The sequence below is a fragment of the Stegodyphus dumicola genome, chromosome X1, assembly GCF_044657685.1.
Source record: "Stegodyphus dumicola isolate Sdum_Otavi_A_Nest chromosome X1, ASM4465768v1".
NCBI classification, from domain to species: Eukaryota; Metazoa; Arthropoda; class Arachnida; order Araneae; family Eresidae; genus Stegodyphus; species Stegodyphus dumicola.
Window position 1 is genome coordinate 62,262,440 of NC_140780.1, and position 25,293 is coordinate 62,287,732.

At 31.4% G+C, this 25,293-nt stretch overlaps 1 protein-coding gene across 1 annotated transcript in view; it reads right to left on the reverse strand.

Annotated features, from left to right (window-relative positions):
- Positions 1–3,864: 3,864 nt before the first annotated feature.
- The window catches only part of LOC118201441 (lipid droplet-regulating VLDL assembly factor AUP1-like), a 37,461-nt gene continuing 16,032 nt past the window's right edge, over positions 3,865–25,293 (reverse strand). Inside the window, exons 4-11 of the mRNA XM_035373551.2 lie at positions 12,880–13,000; positions 12,645–12,754; positions 8,065–8,106; positions 5,030–5,103; positions 4,537–4,700; positions 4,347–4,453; positions 4,099–4,241; positions 3,865–4,017 (exon numbers count right to left, since the gene is read on the reverse strand). Coding sequence (XP_035229442.1) covers positions 4,110–4,241; positions 4,347–4,453; positions 4,537–4,700; positions 5,030–5,103; positions 8,065–8,106; positions 12,645–12,754; positions 12,880–13,000 — 750 coding nt within the window. The 3' untranslated portion in view covers positions 3,865–4,017; positions 4,099–4,109. The remainder of the gene's footprint in view (positions 4,018–4,098; positions 4,242–4,346; positions 4,454–4,536; positions 4,701–5,029; positions 5,104–8,064; positions 8,107–12,644; positions 12,755–12,879; positions 13,001–25,293) is intronic.

Here is a 25,293-nt window from a genome sequence, read left to right on the forward strand (position 1 = left end):
TTTTCTGTACTTAATGAAAAAACACATAAATTGACTTGCACATGTATGTGTGTAACAACTTCTTGTATTCTACGAAGACAGTCTAAGTTACACATTCTTTTATTTTCCTCAATTTAAACACTTATGTCATAATTCTTCTTATCAAAAACTTAATAAGAATTATGAAATATGGTAAACAAAAAATACAAAAAAGAATTTTATATCAATAAGCAAACATTTTTCGAGTTACATTCTAGGATTTTAAGGGGAATATAGATCGCTGTGGACATCATATAATAACTTCTTTAGTTATTTTTTGTGATATAAGCGATTATATAAATGATATATATATAAATGATTTTGTTATAATACAACAAAATCATTTTTGTAATCTGTTATGTAATGGCTTATTCTGAAGCTATTTGATGTGGTTCCCCTTTCAATGAAAATTATAGAATTTGTGCTGTATTTTTCCATTTTTAACTAGATTAAAAAATTTTTAACTTTATCACTTTTGTTTGGAGCCTTCCATATAGAAAAAATGCAACAACATGATATAATATAGATATGCATTGTATTTTCACTTCCTCAGAGAAACAATATCTTTTACACACAATTTAGAAGCTTTCTTAGAGAGTGAAATGCAAAAATAAAATTTTTAAAAATGCTAATATATAATCTTGATAATTATTTAAATAACTTATTAAAACATAAAAATTTCAAAATTCATTCTAGCTTGAGAAATCAAACACAAGAAACTAAAAGGGACTTAATTTTCAAGCCCCAAAACACATTCCATAAATATCTATCTTGATCATCAACTAGTGGGTTAAAATAAAACAAAAACATTATTTGATTTTACTTATCTACAGGAATATTAATCTCAATTAATCTTACATAAAAATTAAGTAATTTAAAATTATCCAATGCTCCAGAAACAACACAAGAATGAAAAAGGACTTAATTATAAGCCTCAAAACATATTCTATGAATATTTAACATGATCATGAACTAGTGGTTAAAATGCAACAAACATTATCTGATTTACCTGTCTTGATTTACTCACAAAATTAATCTCAATCTTACATAAAATTAAGTAATTTAAATTGTATAAAAATTTGCTCAAATTTTGATTTTCTAAAAACCTTTCAAATAATCATAATTAATTTCAACATGCTATAAGATACTTTATGTAGAGTATCCATTAATTAAAAAGTCAAGAGAAAACATTTAAATAAATTCACATTCATCACATTCAACATTATCTTTTTTCCAATGTGAGCTGTTAATAGCATTTTTTATTCAAAAACAATCACACATACAAATTCTAACCCTCCCTCCATACACACACACATACACACAAAAGAAGCAATGTGAATGGAAGTGAAAATATGGGCTACTTCATATAAAAGAATTATCTACCTTAAGGCCTTAATCTTCCTTACCTTGACCTACCTACCTAATGATCTACCTTAGGAAGCTTAAGCCCTTATGTTTTTATCATTTATGAAGTTCATTCTGAACATCAAACAACAAACAATTCTAAAATTTAAAAAAATGTGGAAAATATTGTTGAGAGTATCATCGACACACATAGCATCTCATTGTAATGAAAGGAGTGGCATGGGCCAATATGTCGGATAAGAGCTGACTCATACTTCTGCCTAAATATGTAATGTATGTATGGATAATATATTGAGGAAAATATTACTCATTATAAAAAAAAGGCTTCAGAAGACTCGTGGCAAAAATTGACTATGCTATTTACTTTCAAAATTTGGCATATTTGATATCAACTTGCCTTGAGGGCTCAGTTAATAAATAAGAATAAGTTGAGATTTGTTTTCTCCCTTCACTGTTATTTAGTTTAGTCATATTTTTCTTATAACTGACGTGCCAAAAGAATTTTCATACAAGTTCTAGAAGTTTTCAAATACTAAAATTACGTTGTTGATGTTCTCAAGAAGCATCACTTCAGAATTATAATCGTACAAAAATTCATTAACAATCCTGAAGCTTGCAAGAATTTTCTAGAACCTAAGTCCAAGATTCTATGAATAAGATGTCCTTTTTTAAATAATTTATATCAATGAATCCTTTTCCCGACAAGTTGCACAGAAGCACTTCTCACTTAATCTATTATCATTAGAAACCTCTTCTAAACTGTTATTTTTAGTACAAATGCAAACATTGTCACACTTCAATTTATATATGGCCCCTGAATAGGATCAACTTCAAAATAAAATATCTTGGTTAGTTTTTGCCATATGAGTCACACTTTTAACATTTTAGTTTTTATTGAATACAGAGTTTCACTAAATACAAGGACTAGAAGAATGTACAAAAAATTTGATTTTGTAATTTTTACATTTTTTTAAAATTTAAAAATGCTAGACTATTAATATGTGTCATTTAAGACATTTTTATAGCTGGAAGAATGTTTCTATGACATACATTGTAAAAATAAAGGTCAGGTAAGAACTGCAGTCACAAAGTACATAAGATACAACCGTAATTGTTCCCATATACAAAGTGGCCCAAGACAAACCGTACTGGACACAGGAGAGAGAAGAAACTGAAAAGCATTTGTGTATTCAACATAGTAACACACAATAACATTTCAAATGCTATGCAGCAAGCTGTGATGCACATTCACCATTTATTTTATCTATTTATATAATATTGCATATAGTTCCTTTAATATTTTTATAGTTTATGCATTCTTCGCTTGCTTTTTTTTTAATCTAGGGCTACCCTGTATATGCGTACAGACATGGACACATACGTGCTTTACACGATTATTGCATTTAACATGAAGTCATATCCGACACATCAGGAGTTTCAGTTATTCGTGGTTCACAATGGAAAGTCCTCTAAAGTTTGAAACTGTACAAAATGAGATGAACAGTCTATGGTCAAACATGAAACACAGCCACAAAAAACGTTACACACATTCCACAATATTTAACAGATGCATGTGCAGATACTTTCCTAACATATGTAACTAAATGAGAGAGGGATAAAAAGTGATCTCTGGAACTGCATTATGTTCTCAGGTTACAGGTTACTTAGGTCCACCAGTGATCGAGCGGTAAAACCACTGAACACTGGTAGTTAACAACCTGGATTCGAATTCAGGTAAAAAGGGTGGCTAAATTGGTGGTTTTGTAGTTTTTTCCGATGTGTAAAGTGTATACAAGCCAGTTTCCCTTAGAAAGTTCTCTCCATTCTCATTAAAGATATTCTATCACACTCATCATACTCATATATTTTTTATTTACATAACAATAGCTTTCAAGCATGACAGCAGTAGTGCTACCTGTGTTTCTCAATTTAAGAGAAGCTACAGTATCTTATCCTCTAGAAAGAAAGAAAACATTTTGAAAAGTAAATTTTGCATTATTGTATTAACAATGCAGTTTATGAAATGATAGTGTGCAGTATATTTTATTGTTACTTAGTAATAACGGTCTTACTATGCCAACTTTATAAATTAAAGTTCACCAAATTTAAATATGTCACATGGATATCTTGTTCCACATAGCATTTGCAGTTATCTAATTTTCACGTGTCCATCATATAAACTCAAATGAATTACTTGCAGAAATTAAGGTACTATAATAGTGTTCATTTTATCTAGAACTAAGACTTGAAGTTTATTAACCCTAACAGAGGTATTACTGTTATACCAGTCTTTACTGCATCATACATGTCCACAATAGCAGAAAGCTCACAGCATCATCAGGTCATTTCAAACCTTCACTTCACAAAAGATTTATTTCAAACTGAGAAATAGTAATTGTTTATTCTGTTACTACTGATGATTTTTAGTTCTCTTATAGTATTAAACATGCCTCCTTTTTAAGAGTAATAAAAAGCACTATGTTAGGTTGCTGTATAGTTTTATTAAATAATACTTTTTTGTATGTAATTTTAATGTACATGTAAAAAATTCTGCAGAGTTATAAAAACATAGCTTCTTCGAGATCCTGTACATACTTTGAATTTAACAAACTTCACACATTTTTCCCTCTGGTCCTAGGGAAAAAAAATCTTATGTAAAGTCATACAACAACTCATCATTATTTTTTAATCTTTAAAGATATTTTTTATACTAACCTGCATTATACTCATGTAATATTATGTTTAACTAAGTACTTCAATCTAACTGCTTTTATCAAATTCTGTTTCCTTTCTTGATAAGAAAGCATGCGCTCTTTAGGAGTTTTGCCAAATGTTTTTGCAGCAGTGTTTAAGCTGAGCTGAAAATGTAAAAATTATGTGCAAATTTAAAATAAACATACCATTAGAACTTTCTAGTAAATAATTTAAATACTAGAAACAACCTATTACTATACTCTCAATACCTGTGCTATCGAGCTAGCAGAAACTGCATTTTCGGTCTGGAATGATACAGATGAATGCTGAGTAAGTTCTGGAGTACTTGACCCACCAGAGTAATTACTAGGTGATGCTAAAATCAAACACATTTTTCGCTTATGATCAAAAAATAAAGTCTATGGAAACAACTAAAAACAATATGAAAGAAAAATATACCAGTTATAGAGGTGGTCATTTGGAGGCGTTTTACAAGTTCTACTTTATCTGAAGAAGTATAATTTGTTGCAGCTGCACCCAAACCATCAGCCATGGATTGTTGCACTCTTTTGCTGAAGTCTTCAAGAGATTCATTGGGTAATTTTGCAATGCTTGGTAACATCCTAATAAATCAAGCATTAAAATGTTAAAAAATACCAAAACAAAAAGTGGTTAACACAGCATTAAAACACAGCAAGAACAAAAAAATTTTGACATTATTATACTCTATTATTACACAGCATAAAACAGCTAATTACTAATGACACAGCTGATTAAAATAATTCTGAAAAGTATTTCTGGTCTAAAATACTCACTAATTTCAACAAAGAAAAATATTTTAGAATATGAATCCAAGAAAATCATAATTCATTAAAATAACATCATAATTCAGTATGATTACCACACTCAAAATACTGTAAATGCTTACATACATGATGACTATATCACTTACTTTAGACTGTAAATTGTATAAGGCAGGAAGAAAAGCCATAATATGTCCAACCAAACATTACTTCCTAGGACTGACTATAAAACAAGAGAGATACATATTAAAAAAAAGACTGCAAATAAACAGTACGAGCATTAAAAAGTAAAATTAATTACTATCACTATGCTATTCTTTGCTTATTTATTTAATGTCTGATGCAATGATTTTTAGGTAGCATGTCACACATCTGCATTCATATTTTTTTAATTATTTCAGTTCGATGTTTATTCAAGGTAGTTAGCTTTTTTATTACAGTATTTCTTTCTATCCCTTTCTTCCTTACTCTTTTCCCTCTGCCACATTTATTAATCCCTTGAAATAAAATGCCGTCTGGGAGACATCCTTCATTTCATGTGTCATTGTAGTGCTTGACGTCTCTGAGATGTCAAGAACTGTCTTCGGTCAACGCCACGCAATATATTATTATTTTTATATGGCAATGTAAATTTGAAAATAAAACATTCTGTTTTAAAGTTTGCACATGAGTGTCCACAGTTCAGCCAAATTAAATGGTATTTTTTGGATTCGTCGATGGGTATTTTATTTGTGTGCCAAGGGGTCAATAAATTAAACTTAATCCAAAAATCCTGAAAATGATTTGTTGAAATTTCATGTCAGGTAGAGCTCTTACTTCACACCTTTTGTAAATTACAATTAGAAGTTTCCAAATTCTGCCTTCCTTATTTCTGCATACGATCTAGCATTACATTTACCTTATTACAATTTTCAAAAATATAATTCTTACTCTTCGGAAACTAAAACTATCACAATTTCGTAAAATTTTACTTCAGAGTGTATTTTGCGAGAGAAAAAAAATCAACAGGACCAATATTTTTAACACTTTACAAATTTTAAATGTCTATCATTAAATGTTAATAACATTGTAAACATTACATAAATAATAAAAGAAACTAAAATATTCAAATGCCTATGTTTTTTTGAAAATATAAAAAAGGTATATGATGCAATCCCAACTATTAAATAAAGACAGATCCTTAACTTTGTAAGTTTCACAAAATATCAAAAGAAAAATTATATACACTGTTACCACAAGTATACCTTTATTAAATCAATTAAGAAATCCAACATGCAAATTGACACAAATAAGCAAAAAATTATTAACTGCATTTTTAGTCCAACCCAATCCAAATTATCACAGCATTATTCTTATCACAAATATTTGCAGCAAAAGTTATAGTGTTACATGCAGAATTTGGAACCCTCAGCTGAACATAGATTAATGGGGATTGGAAGAAGTTTTCCCATACTTCCAATAGGAACACAATAGAAACATTATTCACAATGTTGCAGAGTAAAATTTCATGAGCTTTTATAATATTCAAATTGAGGGGTAAATTAGAGTAAATCTGGCTTGCAAAATCTGAAAGCTATGATTTTCCATAACCAAAATGCTTTGATGAAATAACAGTCGTATGGGATTATTTCTACTTATCAACTACTTTAACTATCACCTCTTAACACTCTGGTCTGGTAGCTTCAAAATTAAAAATTACACAAAAGTACACTCCAGTTAAATCTTAGTAACAAGTAAAGTGAACTAAAATACTGAAATAAGCCTTATTTTGAACCTTGCTTACACAACAGCTCATATTTATAATTCTTACGAGGATTTATAAAGACTAGTTTTGTAGTTACCAAAAGAAAAAAAACAAATAATTCATAAGCTTAATAATTATTATGTAAAATGCTTTATGTTTGTGTGTGTGTCTGCCTGATAGCAAAACCTATAACTATACAAGAACTCATGACATGTAAGCCTTAATCTTATGCTACATTTATGATGACACCAGTATTTACTATTTAAGTCTTGTACGAATAAAACAGTAAGACACTAAAATAATGTATGAAATTTAATTAAAATATCATCACAAGCATGTAAAAGACTGAGTAGGAAAAGATGACTTCTGAACACGTATTGCTTCTGCACTGTAATATAGAAGATGATAAAATATCACAAAAGACAATATTAATTCACTTCAAAATGGCTCATAAATGCAAGATGAATTAAAAAGAATATAATCTTTTTGATATTCTGGATACTTTTGTTGATAAGACAAGCATTAAACATAAAAGAAGACCATGGTAATTTTACAGTGGATTAAAGCAAAATCATTATAGTATAGTGTCAGGTTAGTAATAACACACTAACAAAATTAGAAATATTAAAATTTTAAATTTAAACAAGTAATGCCAACTTAAATGCACTGACAGTTTTATAAAGATTTATATGGGTACAGAGTGATATAAGGAGGGTAGATCAACAATGTAACTGAGAACAGAAAATACAGCTCTTAAATGCAATTAAGTCCATTACAGCAAATCACTCTAAATCACTCTAAATTACTCTAAATCAGATTAGAAACAACAATCTAGTAATGAAATTTAAAATATATATGCAAATGGGTATGGGAATTCTCATTATCATAGTTATTGTTATTTTAAATTAGCCATTGTGAATTCTCAGTGAAAGAAATTGGATTTTTTAAATCTAATCTAACCAACGAGGAAGCATGCAAATAATCAACAAACTAGACTTTTTAACAACTCTGATACACTGAACGTTTAAAATTCCAATCAGTAATATAAATGACACTATAAATTGAACAAAACTTACATCCCTATTGTTGTTCCAAATAATATTAACACATTTCAAAACCATAACTAAAAAAAAGTTAATTTATCTTCTAGTTGTGAGTAATAGAAACAAACATATGAAAAAGGGACAGAAGTAACCATTTAGAAATAAACTGTCAGTATTAAATAAAACAAAGATTAATAGTTGGAATTATATTGATGAAAACAAACTCTAAATATAGTTTATACATACATATGCCTTATATATAATGTATGCAGTTTCAATCAGAAAATACATACACACACAAATTCACAAATAGACAGAGAGATATCAATTCAATTCTAAGTGAAAACATTAAAAATATTACTTGAATGAACTAAAAATAGCATAAACAAACACTTACTGGTGAAATGGTGATGAAGGATGATTCAACATGAATAAATACCTAAATAAGAATAAAAATTAACTTAATACTGAAATTTATGCAACAAGTGCCTGGGAAAAATATACACCAAAAGCATCACAGCATTTAAAAGCATTCTTTAGAAATAATGATACATTGAATACAATATTTAAAAACAACTACATTTACATAATTTTCTAAAAATATCAAATAACTAATACTATATCTAATCGATGCAAAAGTAGATAATGGTAGTTTTCTGTTAATATGGCACCCTTTAGCAACAAACATAAATGTTGGAACAAATTTAATTAGATGATGGCAATCATAATTTTACATAAAGCTACATGGGAAAAAATAAATATTTAATCAACAGAATTAATTAAAGATAAAGACAAATACAAAAATAGAAAATTTATTGGATGTGCGCAATGCCGAAGTAGTGCATGCTACCGAACTGGCACAATTCTGCTTAAAAAAATGTCATGCTACTTCTGTGTCCAGTGTTTTTTTTTTTTTTTTTTTTTTTGGTAGCATCTACATAGGTAAACCTGTCTCTGCTGCACTGTCATGTGGAAGCTGCTATGATGGTTACTGTGCTGACAATCAATCTATGATGCTATGAATGCTGTTGCACTACCCATGGAGACACTTGTTCTACACACAAGCCAAGTTCCTGACTCAGGAACATGATGTGGCTGTACAATCCTGCAGGGTTGAGAGAACAACATATCTACTCTCTCTGGTCTTAGTGCTCTGGGGTTGCTTAAATCCTGCATGGCATTCAGTACGACCCTCCTGGACCTATCCTTTCTGTATTCACTTCACAGCCATAGGATCCCAATCAACATGAGCAGCAATGTGGGATGATAAACCAGAGAACTTGATAGAGCAAGATCCTGCAGCAATCAAGTTTTGACACATGGTGGTATGATTTTATCTTTCTTACAGAAGGCAAAACATGATCCTCACAAATGACCAATGTTCAGATGTGATTTCCAAATGCAAAATCAAATCCACTTTGCAATCTTCCCATTTATACACATGATAGATGCCATTGCTTATACCTGCTTTGTGTGCATGCAATGGAATGCTAATTATTTCAGTATTCCAGCATGTAATATCTTTCATGAAAATTTGACATTTCTTGCATGTTGCCTTCATGGTGTAGCAATTTTAATGGCAAGCAGTGTAATTTGTTAGCTTTGAAGTGTTGGATTCTCCATCATCCTCCTAGTTTGGTTACTCATGTTAACATTTGCATGGTTTTATTAGTATTAACTTGCTAGAAATTATTGTATAATTTTGGAGAATATCTCTGTCCTTGCATAGGAATTAGCATACTTAAAATTCTTTGACAACATACCCTAATTGTGAAAAGAGCTGACTATGCTTGTTTCGATGACTCAACAAATATCAAAAACCCACAATTATGACAACAACAACAACAACAACAAAAAAAAAAAAAAAAAAAAAAAAAAAAAAAACCAGAACTTGGAAAAGCATGCAGAGGAAAATTAAGTTTGTCATTAAAAAGTTACAAATGTTTGCAAAAGGTAGCCATGTATTTTAAGAAAACTACCTGCTATGAAAAATACAAGAACGAAACAGTACTGCAAGTCCCAACGCTTATAAAAATCAAAGGTATCAACGACATATGAGAAACTGCATAAAGAAAAAAAGCAAATGAAATATACATTTGCACATGAAAAATTTAACAATTATTAATAACTGTTTTAATTACAAGATTTTAAATAAATATAACATTTGATGTCCAAATATATTTATTTATTGCATATCTTATAAACAGATGTTACAAGACATATTCTAAGGAAAAATTATATATATATAAACATATACATTGTTAATACTTCATACTGTATTCTAACAAAAACAGAGAAGATGTGATTACTTGTTTTGTATGATCACTGAAAATATTTCTGCATAGTGCAGGTATGAAGAAGCTTTTCATGTGATATACATGCCTCAAAATCTTTAATTAGGGTTGGAGGGAAAGTTCTGTCGTATTTTAAAGAAAATATTTTAATTCATTTATAAAAATATGTGTTTAATATTAATCAATTATATATGCTCCGTTATTTGTTACAACCCGTTGCCATCTTCCAGGTAACCTGTAAATTCCTGTTTTATAGAAGTTCTCATCCATGGAGTTAAAATAGTCAGCAACTGCCTTAGAATCACTTTCAAAAGACTTGAATTTTTTTCCCGTTAGATAATTTTGCAGAGATCTGAACAGGTAATAATCAGAGGGTGCAATGTCAGGTGAATACGGGGGGTGACTAAGGATTTCCCATCCTAACGCATTCAGTTTTTGTAGTGTCACCACTGCAGTATGCGGGCGAGCATTATTGTGATGGAACACTATTCCTTTTCTGGACGCTAATGCTGGTTTTTTTTCTTTGATAGCTGCATTCAATTTATCCAGCTGATTGCAGTACAGATCCGCGTTGATGTTTTTTCCCTGTTTCAGCAACTCGTAATACACTGGACCTTTCCTGTCCCACCACAAACAAAGCAGTACTTTTCGTTGATGGATACTTGGTTTTGGAACTGTTGCTGATGATGTTCCTGGTTTGCAGTAAGATTTTTTTCTTTTAATATTCTCGTAAAGAATCCACTTTTCATCTCCAGTAACCAGCCTGTCCAAAAATGGCTCCACATTGTGTCTAATCAGATGTGATGAACATATTCTTAAACGATCAGACAAATTCTTTTCCGTTAATTCACGTGGAACCCAAACACTTTGCTTTAACACAAACCCAAGAGATTTAATGTGATCTCCAACAGTTGTATGATGAATGCCAAACTCTTCTGCAATTTCTCGACTTGTTAAATGTGGATTATTTTCCAACATGGATTGCAAAACATCATTATCGATCTTGGATGGTTGTCCAGATCGAACACTTTCTTTGAGGCTCAGGTCCCCGGAACGAAATTTGCTAAACCATCTTTGACAAGTACGAACATTTACAATATCTTTTCCAAATACCGCACATAAATTTTTACATACAACAGATGCGTTGCTTCCTTTTTGGAATTCATATAAAATGCAGTGTCGTAAATGCACTTTATCTACCGACATGTTTTTCCCTTTAAATATTACAAGTAAATGATGAACACAGTAAAAAAGGGCACCTTTTATATTATACAGCAGCTAAAAAAACAAAAAACAAAAAATCCGATTGACTCACTAGCCAGATGTTTTTTTTATTTACAAGAAAAATCACCTGCCTATTTAAAATACGACAGAACTTTCCCTCCAACCCGATACTTATCCCCAGGCTATAAAATATAAATAAATTCATTCAATGTCTGAGTTTTGTACACTGAATCAATCTACACAAGTAATCACAACAGGCATAGGTTGGGACAAAGTATAGAACTTACCATCAAAATTGATCAAAGAAAATTCATAATTGACACCTGCAATGTATAAAAAATCATTTAGAAAACTTAACCCCTTCGTGCCGACTGTCACGTATACGTGCCAGCAACGAACGCACTTATCTACCGGCCGACACGCAGGCGTGCCAGAGCATTTATGCGTTTTCTACCGAATGTCACGTATTTGTGCCAGTAGCTTGGAACGTTTTTCAAACTATAATTTCTGCCACAAGATGGCACTGTATGCCCATATGGTTTCAGATACATGTACATTAGACTTTCTACTCGAAAGGAGAGAAGCATGACTCACATACACGTGTTTTTGATTATATAAACAAACGGGGAACCAAATGTTTCCGAATGGCGTGATTTATGACGTCTCTTTAAATCGCACTTTATTCGCACGTGGTAGTTGTTTATTGTAAGTAGAAGTTTTATATGCGCTAAAGCATTGAGTATTTCGGTTTACAGTTCAGTTTTTAGAAAATAATTAGATCTTGTTAGACGTGAATTCTTTCTGTTTTTACCGTTTCAATGTCGAAGCGTCGAAAATGTTTAACGGAGCATGAAATAGCAGAAATGATGCAAAATATTTCAGATATTGATTCTGAAAGATTAACTGAAAGACATTTTCCAAAACTTTGTTCAGAAGAGACTGATAAAAAAATGAGACGACGATGCTTCGTTTGTTCACATTCCCGGAAAAATCCTCCAAAACGGCAAATGAGTTATTACGAGTTCAAGGAATGTAACGTAGGACTGTGTGTAGATCCCTGTTTTCAAATTTTTCATACGAAAAGAGAATTTTAAGTAATATATTTAGTTTTCAGATGTATAATGTAAAAAGTCATAAAATGGTGAGTAATTAAAATAAAATGTGTAAAATATGCATTTAGACAAGAAATAAGGTAATTAAAGTATATATATATAAATATCTATAAAGCATAAGCCGTTTAAATACTGTATAGAGCATTATCAAACAATGCGTTGATACTTCGGAAATTTCATGGATTTAGGCTTAGTAGCAAAAAAGGCCCCGGCCCTGGAGAGACGCTCGCGGAAGACGCCGGCCTCCGCGATAAGCGCGCATTTTCACTACCCAGCTCGAAGGGGTTAAGACACACACACACAAAACAAAACAAAACAAAACAAAACAAAACAAAAAAAAAACTTACTGGTTGAACAGTGAAATTCAAAGAGAAAATTCCAGGATGGAATCTGAGAAGGCCAACTTTGCCGTTTGTAATGGCATCCTCAGGGAAATTCAAAATGGGCATAGCAGAACCTCAAAAAGTATTAGATATCTAATTATTTCACAATCAGATAAATATTCCAACTGAAGATCAGATAAAAGTTATATATTTCTACCATAATTACTATAAAAATCATAAAGTCATAAAAGAAATGTACCTTCAGTACATGTAAGTAATGTTATAATATCATCTTCAGTTATTTCTCTTGAATACCCAACATCTGCATCCTTCCAGCAAGATACTTCATTCATATCCTTTATTTGAAACCCTTTTCTTATCTAACAATTAATATTTATTACAAATAAAGATAATCTACTAAAAATCACACAAATTTCCATTATATTTAATGCTTTAAGTATATACAAAACAATATCCTTTCAAATTTCATAATTTTGTTACTACTAAGACAGCAATGTATATTATAAGTTACAGATAAGAGGGATTTCACAAAATACTTTTTAAACAACTAAAACATAGTAAGTAAAACAATAGATATGTCCAAAGTTCCTTTGCAGTGGTGCTCAGTTAAGACATACACATTTCTTAAACATAAACAAGAATGAAGGAATAACATTCAGTGCATAAAATGAAAATAATTTAGAATGTGTAAGTGAAAGCTAGAATATCACTACGAAATACCCACAAACAATTAAAAAACAACTATCAATGTTAAAAAAAAATAATAATTTTAAAAAACTGAACAAAGATTACAATATAAAGTAGTGAACATTCATTATTAGCCTTATAAGTGGGATAACAAAAAGAAAAACATATATACGGTCAGGTCCTGGAGTGCTTACCATGCTACTACTATTAACTGTTGTAAATGACTGGCACCAGGTCGAATTAAACAGGTTAGCAACAGGTCAAAACTAAAAATTTACTTTTTATTTGGCTTAATTAAAAGCTTTTCCTAGTTTGTTTTTCAGTGCTTTATATAATTAAAAAAAATGAGAGATGCACATAAAGCCATTACTGAGACTGTCAATTTCTTTTCTCTAAAATATCAAAAACATTTACAAGTATTTTTCTCTGTGTATTAATTTTGGAAGTTCATTGATTTGGTACAGTGCTAATGATATGCATCATACAGGCTATAGGAACTGATCATAAAACAAGATAAAAAGATATTAGAAGGACAAAAAAAATATCAGGTACATCAATTATCAAAACTGTATCACATTTACTAGCATAGTTTCCTGCTCACATACTTTCCACTCAGGAGTTTTCAGAAGACTAACAAATAAGTTTCTAGAAACTTGATTTACTTCCTCCCCTGACAAAAATGACAAGTTTCTACAACTTTTCTGATTAACATTCTTTGCACATGCACTTCAGTCCATGTATGAAAAGGTCTAGACAAGGTTGTAGACATTTTTCTATTTCATGGGGGAAAATCTTCAGGAGATAATATATCATGACTTGGATACTTGGTTGAAAATTAGTCCAGCCCATATCTAATGGATAAAAAGGTTGTTGTGACTAATCTCAGTTGTCTGACCTCATCAGAATGAGGCTATGAATTTCATCATAGGAAGGAGTATAAGGTAATGCCTGTCATTGGCAACAGCATTGGGCATCATATAGCAATAGTACTATTTTTCTCAATTCCACCCCAATTTTGAGGGAGGGCACCTCGGAAGGTGGGTCCAAAGGTCTCTCACCCCTCTTCTACTACGACGAAACCATACGAGAGAACTTTCGACTTGCCACATATTTAGAATGCCTCCATGCCTCAAACACAAGATACATTTATAAATAGACATGCCTTCTCCAGGATTCAACCCCGGGTCCTTTGGTATAGTAGTCAGGGTCACTACTATCCTGTTTGGGTGGTGGATTAGAAGTTAAATGAACAATAATCAAATAGTATACTCAGTTCCCAGTGTAATTCAATTTTTAACTTCCCAGACTTTCAGTGACCAAATGGATAATCTCAAATATAATGGAATTATATTTGAAATATTGTCTACTAATCAAATATAATGGACATATTAAGTATAAGTAATTGAATATTACACATTTACTACAAAATACAGTGCAATAACTAAGAACATTATAAAAATTTATCTTACTTGTTACTGTGAAGCAAAGGAGAGAAATATAAATAGGAAATATGTATTATATAATAAATATGTATTCAAAACAGAACATGAGTGTTTTTAAAAAACCTCTTGAACAAACTGTTCATTCTGCAAAAGAAATTTAGAACAGTATATTATTCACAATGAATATTACTCTTTTGGTAATAAAAAATAAAATTGAAGATCTCAAAATTACAATGCACTGGAAAAAAAAACTGTTCATTTAATGAAGTTGTTGCTACTCACAGATATGCTGAAGAAGTCTTCAATTCACCCTTGCCTTGAGAAGACAAACCGGGGCCCTAGGAACAAGCAAATTACTATGCCCAGTCCACAAGAGGGCAACACACCCACTATCACAAAGAAACTTTGGGACAGTATGTGTGAAATCGATCAAGAACAAGTTCTAACCAGCCGTGGCAGCCATACCTCAACTAACAGCCTGGAACACCCCTGCCCACACGCATAGCATTGCATAGGAACGGCAGGCTGCATGCTCTTTGTAAAAGCCAGGACATGAGAGGAAATGAACACACTTCTTCACCAAAGAACTCAACAATATGCATGAAAGACTATGTTACCTCTGCTTTTGAGTTGAAGCTGTTGCCAAATCCTTGACTCCTCCACAGCCATGTTTGTCAATTTAATGCCCAGAAATTCTGCCAAACAGTAGTTAAGTAAATTTAACTCCCCATACAACTTTCCATGAAAAAAACCTTGAGTCAAAACGGTACTGTACATTTCCATACTAACCACAATCAACTACTGTACTTCTGTGTCTGAGCGAGATACAAAGCAATACATGTCTCATTCTTCTCATCAGCCACTATCCCATATATAAGGTGGCAGAGGTTATGTGCACAAACAAGTTCTTTTTCCAGGTATGATTTCTTTTTGTGTATTATAGGTTGTCTGTTCTTACACAAAAATAACACATTTTAAAGGATATTTATAAACATCTAAACATTAAATGAACCTTGCAAGAGAGAGGGAAGGGGAGAAAGAGCAGAGAAAATGTCAATAGCACGTAATGTTCCCAGATGGTCACCTTTCCAAGCACTGATCATGCTTAATGCTGCTTTAATTTAATGATTGGATGAAAAATGGTACTTTTAGCTCATTTAATATAATGTACAACTAGACAACGTAATAATTTCTCAAATCCACTACAGAACAGTTGATTAAAGCTCGGGAAAAAAAGCTTATGGGTGGATAAAATTATACAGTCAAAAGTCGTTAATTCAAACACCCATAATCCGGAATTATCTATAATCCAGACCTCAAAGCTACAAACTTTCTCCGCATGCATCGAGTTGATGTATTATCACATAATGTATTATCATATAATAAATGAAGCAACTTAAACAACTTACATTGAAAGAAATGTTTAATAAAGTAAACAAATAAATATTAATTTTTTTTTTTGTAAATTTTGATACCCTTTAGATCATAATTGTTCTTTATTTCATAAATTAAGGTTTCATATTTTTAATTTTATAATTTCTGCATGCCATCTTACCAAATTTAAACTGATGATCTATAATCCGGAAAAATTGATAATCCGGAATCGCTGAAGTCCCGACGAGTCCGGATTATCGACTTTTGACTGTATTAGATGTTTTGTGACTAAAATACTTTCTCTAAGTAAAATATTACACTAATTTTTCAATTGCTTTCCTTTAAAGAAATACAATTTTTATTTATTGTGCATCATTTAAAATATAAATTCTATTAGAAGAGAGATTTGATCAGTAATTTTTTTAACAATCTGGCATTTTTGGAAAAATTTTAATTTTTCCTGACATTTTTGACAAAAGTTTACATTTTCCCCAAACATTTTCTAAGGGGGCAGGGGGCTCAGCATATTACATATAATAACAGAAACAGTAAATAGTTTGGTAAAGATTAAAATGATGGAGGGTTCAACAAATGAAAACATCAAGCAGCTTCTAACTGTATTCATAAAAATGGAAAGTATAAGTGATCTTCATATTCTACAAAAGCGGGCATCTCTTTTTTTTCTCACAGTGAAAAGTATTTGCAAGAAGTGAATGCTTATGTTTCTCCTTGATGCCCATCACTTTTCATGGGCACTTATTATACACGACTGTTACCTTGGCATCCCTCAATTTATAGTCTCATTTCAACAATCGCAAAATTCACAAAGTTTTGATGTGAGATGTTCAAATTATTAAGCATGCTTTTTATGAACACATCACTGTTCATTCAAGTAAGTTCCACATGTTTACAGTTTGATGGAACAATTTTATAGAAGGAAAAATTACACAAAATATTTAAACTGCTAAATACTGAAATATGTTAGAACAAAATCATGTTAAGCTTATTTTTCACAATGGCGGGCACTTGCCTATAACAGGACTAGCCACTACTAATGCCAGAAGTGGTGACCATGTTAAACTAACAACAAAGCAGTTTAAAATTTAAACAAAATCTCATAAACTATTACAGCAAACAAAAATAATTAACATCAACTTCAAGAAGAGCTTTTTTCAGACCTAAAAAAAGTATCCGGATACTGCTAGAGAAGCGTAAATTATATAACATTCTAAAGTACAGGCTATCAGTGCCAGAACTAATGTAATTGCTAATAAACAATAACAGAAATGTCAATACATGTGTTTATATACTCATTTTAAATGTTTAAATTCTTCCTTTCCTTCTCTTAAAAAAGGGTATACAATACACAATGTTCTCTTTCAATTTTTAGCCTACGAAAATAGTAAAAAATGGAGGGGGGAACATGTCACTACATACAGTATAAAAAATGCTATAATATGCAGGATGTTGCATGATTTTCTCAAATGTAGAGATACATGAACATTGCATTCTTAACAGAAATTTTTGTCACTCCAGGTAACTCAATTGAATCTGCTCAACTAATATGAATAAATTAGCAAATATACATGCTTATATATAGAAATTATATGGGAGGACTATTGATGGAATGCATAAAGGGCAAAAATTTTAATGCTGTTTGGACAGATAAAAGAAAAAGATGATCATTCACAGCCTTTTACATATCACAAAAGAACATGCAAAACACAAACAGCTAATTATATACTCAAATAAGAGTTATTTCTTATCTAACATAACTACATCACAGTAGACTAGGTGCTAAATATTAGTATCAAAATTTTTGCTTTAAAAAATTCTTAACAATTTAATTTGTACTTCGTTAGCATATGTTAATATATATAAGTGTATGATATTTATCCCCCTTTCTGAATTTTAGACATGTGCAATGAAAAAGTTAAATAAACAAAAACTTGAAATGAGAAACTTATCAAAAACTGAGATTTCACATTAATAAGTCAAACTATTGATAAGGTGTCACAAACTTTTGAAGTTCTACATCATCACCAGAGTAGATTACTACCAGAAATCTGCAATACATAAAAAAGTGACTGATAAAATTTCTATTCTATACACCAGCCTTCTCCTTACATACTGTAGTTTTCTGGCAAAGCATTGAAGTTCTCAAATATGTTAGGCTTCATATTTCCCTTAGTTTCATCTCAAACAAATTATAAAAAAGAAAAATGATTGAAAAGCATAACAAAATAAAGATAAGGACAATATCAAACAATATACGATTGATAACAATCATTTAAGTCAAGAGAGATTCTGGACAGCAAAACAAAGTATGCCTGCTAAAAAATTGCTATTTTGAGAGGCGTAACTCATTAAATAAGCTTAAAACAAAACTTCTTTTTTCCTAAAGTACATGCTACAGCAAACTGAAATAAAAAGTATTTTTCATGTATTAAAATTATATTATGAGAAATTCATAGCTAGACACTATACAACTTAGTATATATAAAATCTATCTTATAAATAGCTTTTAAATACACTGAAGTGACAAAAGTCATGGGATACCTCCTAATATTTTGTCGGTCCTCTTTTTGCCCGGCGAAGTGCAGCAACTCGACGTGGCATGGACTCAACAAGTCATTGGATGTCCCCTGCAGGAATATTGAGGCATACTGCCTCTATAGACATCCATAATTGTGAAAGTGTTGACGATGCAGTATTCTGGGCACGAACTGACCTCTCGATGATGTCCCATAAATGTTCGATGGGATTCATGTCGGGCAATCTAATTGACCAGATCATTCGCTGGAATTGTCCAGAATGTTCTTCTAACCAATCACGAACAATTGTGGCCCGGTGACATGGCACATTGCCATCCAAAAAAATCCCATTGTTGTTTGAGTACGTGAAGTCCATGAATGGCTGTAAGTGATCTCCAAGTAGCTGAAGGTATCCATTTCCAGTCAATGATCGGTTCAGTTGCACCAGAGGACCGAGTCCATGTCATGTAAAAACAGCCCAGATCATTATGGAACCCCCACCATCTTGAACAGTGCCTTGTTGACAACTTGGGTCCATGGCTTCGTGGGGTCTGCGCCACACTCGAACCCTATCATCAGCTCTTATCAACTGAAATCGTGACTCATCTGACCAAGCCACGGTTTTCCATTTGTTTAGGGACCAACCGATATGCTGACGAGCCCACGAGAGTCACTGCAGGCGATGTCGGGCTGTCAGTAAAGGCACTCGAGTCTGAGTCTGTCTTCTGCTGGCATAGCCCAAGGAAGACAAATTTCGCCGCACTGTCCTATCGGACACATCCCTCATATGTTCCACATTGATTTCTGCGGTTATTTGACGCAGTGTTGCTTGCCTGTGAACATTGACAACTCTACGCAGATTAACTGCAGGTGGTCAGCCACTGCACTGTCCATCGTGGGATGTTATGCCTGAAATTAGATACTCTCAGCACACTCTTGACACTGTGGATCTCGGAATGTTGAATTCCCTAACGATATCCGAAATGGAATGACCCATGCGTCTAGCTCCAACTACCATTCCGCATTCAAAGTCTGTTAATTTGCGTCGTGCGGCCATAATCACGTCAAAGCCTCTTCACATGAATAACTTGAACACAAATGAAAGCCCTGCCAAAGCACTTCGCATTTATACATTTTCTACGCGATACTACTGCCATCTGTATATTTGCATATTGCTATCCCATGACTTTTGTCACTTCAGTGTATATTGAATTTAAAATGATTGGTTTTGAGGCTTAGTAAACAATACTATCATATCCTAAGACTCAAAAGAATTGTTACAAGTTCTTAAACATTCCGATTAATATAACCAAAATGAAATAAGATATTGAACACTGCTAAGAGATGGAGGGTAAAATTTTATCATTTTTATATATATATACATCAGCAAATATGAGTTTTTAATGAAGAAGTGCAAGCTTCAATAATTTATTAAAAAATGCACATTAAATTATATCAAGTGAAACAGGGAGAGAAAAGGACATGAAGATATGAAGATTTCTCCTAGTGATCACTGTCAGTTCCGACCCAGCAAACAAATATGGCATGCCTAGAGTGGAAAATGGTTGCTTAAGGCTATTAAGCTCATTTAGGTGTTGCAACAGTTGCAATTTGTAAGGAATGAATTAAGCTTTTAGATAAAATTTTCAGAACTGCAGAATGTAGACATTGAAATTAGTTTCATCTTTGTTATTGATTATCTTGGAAAATGCAACGAAGTAGATCAATTTGTTCTTTAAACATATGAAGCTGCCCAGGGTTTTACCCTTGTACAAACAGCCCACTCACAGTTCTTGCACCAATCACAGACAGATCTTCTGAATCTTGATTGAAACTTGTTTTGAACCAAGCAATGCATTCCATTTTCCCAAAGTCTAGAACACAAAATGCTTTCATTACTACATGCATGGATGTTAATATGATGCTAACTATCTTGAATTTCTATATGACTATTAGAGTAGTTTAGTAGCAGAAATTTACAATATGTAAAGAAAGTTACTGGTCAAATTTCTATCATGACAAACCAGTCTACACCTCACGCACTTTGATTTTCAAGCCCATTAAGTCCTCTAGAGCTTTATCTTTGTACAAACAGCCTACTTAAATTTCTTGCACCAATCAGATAATCATTTGAAGCTTGACTGAAGTTTGTTTTGAAGTTTGATTGAAGTTTGTTGAACTATGCAATACATTCCAATTAGCCAAACTTGAAAACATAAAATGCCTTCTCTACCTCATATTTAGATGTTACTAAAATGATAACTATTTTGAATTTTTACATCACCATAGTAATTTTGTACCAGAAATCAGCAATACATAAAAAAAGTAACTAGTCTATGATGATAAACAAGACTACTCCTCAAATACCCTAATTTTCTGATGGAGAATTTTGTCACATATTGTAATTTTCTGACGCAGCATTCAAAATATGGCTGCTCTCATACTTTTCTAACCTTGCTATCATTTTTCACATCAAAGTTAAATGGCCGTAAAGCAAAACTAAATGAAAAAGAGAACAAGGTCAAACCACAGATAAGTGATAAAACCACTCATGTCAAGAAAGACAGCAAACTGCTTTGGTCAGAAAAGCACGTCTCGCTCAGAAAGTGTTATTTTGAGAGGCTACAAGCTGTAAATAATTTCTTTCCATACATGGAGTGAAGAAAAAAATGATCTTGTGGATGCAAGTACATGACACAGCACACTGAGATGAATTATTTTCCATCTATTAAAATTATGTTGTGAGAAACTAACAGCTAGAAACTAAATTCTAAATATTTAAGCACCACTTCCTAATACTACCATATGATAAGTGGCAAAGTATTTGTACTACAAGTCTTTAATTTTGCAGTTCTGGCCTTACAAAATCACATGAAATACTGAGCATTACTAACACAGGAATAACGAATTTTTATAATATATATATAAATATGAGAGAATATGACACTGATATTGAAAATGTATACAGCTTCAATAATTTATTTAAAAGATGAACAGTGAAAAATACTGCAAGGAAACAAAGATTAAAGTACATGCAAGTATGAAGTCCCCTCCCCAGCATACACTGGAATTGCTAATTTGTTTAAAGTACCATGGCATAGACAAATTGCATGCCTAGTGGAAAATGTCTGTTTAAGTCTGTCAGACTCCTTGAGGTTGCTGAAACAGCTGCAATTTGCATGGATAAAAAAAATTAATGCTTTTTTTTTTTTTTTTTTTGAAAGTTACCATACATGTTTAAATAGTTTTTCAGACATACAAAGCTACCTAGATCTTCTAACTTTGCAAAAACAGGTCTTTTAAATGTATTGCACCAATCACAGATAGATGTCTTGAAGTTTGACTCAAATTTATTTTGTACCATAAAATGTATCCCATTTCTCTCATTTCTAAAAGACAAATATCTTTTCTAATGCATATGTGAATGCTAGTAAGATCTTGATTATTTTGAATTTCTAAATCATCAGTATAGTAAGTTTAGTACCAGAAATCTGCAATACATAAAAAAAGGTAACTGGTCAAATTTCTATCAATCTGATTAAACAGCTAATTCCTCACATATTGTAGTTTCCTGAAAAAAATATCGGTAATGGCATAAAATGTAAATAATTAATTTACAAGTAACTTACAAATATTTTAATTATAAATGTTAACTTTGAATACTATTGTATTATCTTTTCTAACAATAGTTTTTATATTGGGTTTACTTTTAGGATCCAAAGTTTTGTTTAAAAAAAAAAAAAAAAAAAAAAAACGTACCAAAAGTCAAGTTTAAAATAAATAAAATCGCAACTGAAGAAAATAGATTCAATCACTTGATATCACACCTTGAACCGAAGTATGTTGAAAATATATGGGGCATTAAAAAAAAAAAAAAAAAAAAAAAAAAAAAAAAAAAAAAAAACAATAAATGTTCTATACTGAATGACAGACTTTTAAATACTTTCAAAGAAAGTGAAATTATGCAAATTCAGCATCTGGTTACTGAATTATAACTTGGAGATAATAAGGCAAATCAATTTCTGCAAAAAATCAAAAGTCTAGCCACAGATGATTTTTCCAGAAAAAATGCTAAATCTTTATGGCTTGCTTGATTTTATAAAAAATATTCTTCTTGTAACTGAAAAAAATTTAGACAAATTGGGCACAATGGCTAACAAAATTCATGAGATGAAATCTGAAAAAGAAATTTATGCTGTTTTACCAAACATTAAATGTTAGTGGTGCTTTATATTTAAGAATAGCAGCCTCAGAACAAAAAATGATTCAATGCAAATAAACGATCCTTCTAGATTAAAATTCAGATATCAACACTGAAATATATATAAAAGTCATAGCATTTGATTAAGTGATTTAATACAAAAGCCTGTTTTTCTCATTTTAAATATGGCAATCATTGTCGACCTGAGAAATGTTATTTGCCATGTGCTTGGCAAGAGATGTTAGAAAACTCCATAGCACAACAAGATTAGAGGCTATAGCTGTTGCTGATATCAATGACAGGCACAAGTTTCGTTTATTTGCGAAGGATAAAAACACAGGACTGCAGTTCTTTGTAGATTCAGACGCTAATATTAGCTTTATTCCTTTGACTCATCATAACACTACAGTTGGTGATTTTAAATTATATGCAGAGAAAGAAATGGAAATTCCCACTTAGGAAATTAAAATTTCAACTTTAAACTTAAGACTTAGAAGAAAATTCTAATTTTTGTTGAAATTAGCTAACGTTGATAAAGCTATTATAAGAGTTGATTTTCTAAATAAATTTAAATTTTAAGTTGACATTCATAGTAAACAATTAATTGATGGAATAACTAACTTGTCTGTTTGAAGTAATTCAACAACAGGGTTTTTCAATAACTATATTAGTACTCCAGATAAAAATTCTAAATATACTAATTTATTATAATGTTTTGCAAATTTAGCAAAACTGAATTTATCAGTAGCACCACTTACAAATGATGTTTAGCATTATATAACAAGAGGACATCTTGTTTATACCAAAGCTAGCTGATTGCATTCCAAGCGACTACAAATAGCAAAACAGGAATGTCAGTAAATGTTAAAAAATGACATTATTTACCCCTCTAAATCATAATGGTCCAGTTCCCAAGAATGATGGTCATTTCTTCTGACCCCGCCAGATTATCACTGTTTGCATGTACAAGTAATACCAGATTGTTTCCCCATACCCTGATTAGAGAATTTCAACCACATTTTAAAAAATACTCTAACGTTTTCTAAAATTGATTTGCATAAAACATATTTCCAGATTCCTATTAATGAAAATGATAAGCTAAAAACTGCCATTATAAACCTTTTCGGCCTATATGAATTTAACATGCAAGTTTTGAATTATGTAACACATCTTCTACCTTTAAAATATTTATTAATGAGGTTTAGAGGACTAAATTTTGCTTCCCCATATTTGGATGATGTTTTGATTGCATCAAACACTGAAGCGGAACACAAAAGAAAAACACACTTAAAATTAGTTTTTGATAGGTTGCAAAAATATGAATTGAGACTTGATATTTCCAAATCTGTTTTTGAAGTCAATAAATTGGAACTTTTAGGCTTTCTAATTACACATAAGTGATCACAACCTCTGAAAGGGTTAAAGCTATTCTAAAATTGCTAAATAACAAAATCATCAGCTATGAACCTTTCCAAGAATAGTTCATTACTAGCCACTAGTGCTCAAGCTATTTTACATAACTACTCAAAAGGTGCAAAGAAAAGAGATAACCAAGAAAATAACTTGGATGGATGAGGTATGTCACTAAGCAGTTCGAAAAATGATAAAAAAGATTTAGAGAGTTAGAAACCATTTGGATTTTATTCCAAGAAGCTTAACCTCATGCAGCAAAATTACAATACATGTGATCATGAATTTCTTGCAATTTATCCTCCCATTAAATATTTCAAACATTTATTAGAAGGGTGAAAATTCAGAGTGCATACTGACCACAAGACCTTGATCTATGCATTTTCTCAAAAGCCGGACAGATCATCTTCAAGGCAAATTCAGCAACTTCAATATATTTTAGAATTTAAAACAGATATTAAGTTTCTTATATTAAAGAATAGTATAGTAGCAGATTCAATGTCCAGAATTGAAACAAATCGCCTTAATTGATTATGATCAAATTGCCAAAGCATGAGAGCGAGATACCGAATTTGAGACACTGTAGAAATCTACAAATTTAATTTTTAAACAGTTTTTCCCTCTGTCTGGAAAAAACCATGGTGTGAGACTTCAACATAGCATATTAAACCCTATATACATAAAAGTTATTGTATGGAAATATTTCAGCATTTTCACAGATTATCCCAGCCTGGAATTAGATCAATAATAAAATTCATCCCTTCAAATTTAATTTGGTCAAATATCAAGAAAGTTGTTTAGCATTGGGCAAAATCTTGCATTCCATGTCAAGAATCTAAAATATCTTGGCATACAAAATCAATATTAGGCAAAAATCAAAACCCATCACAAAGATTTTGAGAAGTGCATACTGATCTTGTTGATCTATTACCACCATCAAATGGTAACACAGTACACATATCTGACATGTACAGCTATATCACAAATTTTGCAATAATTGGACA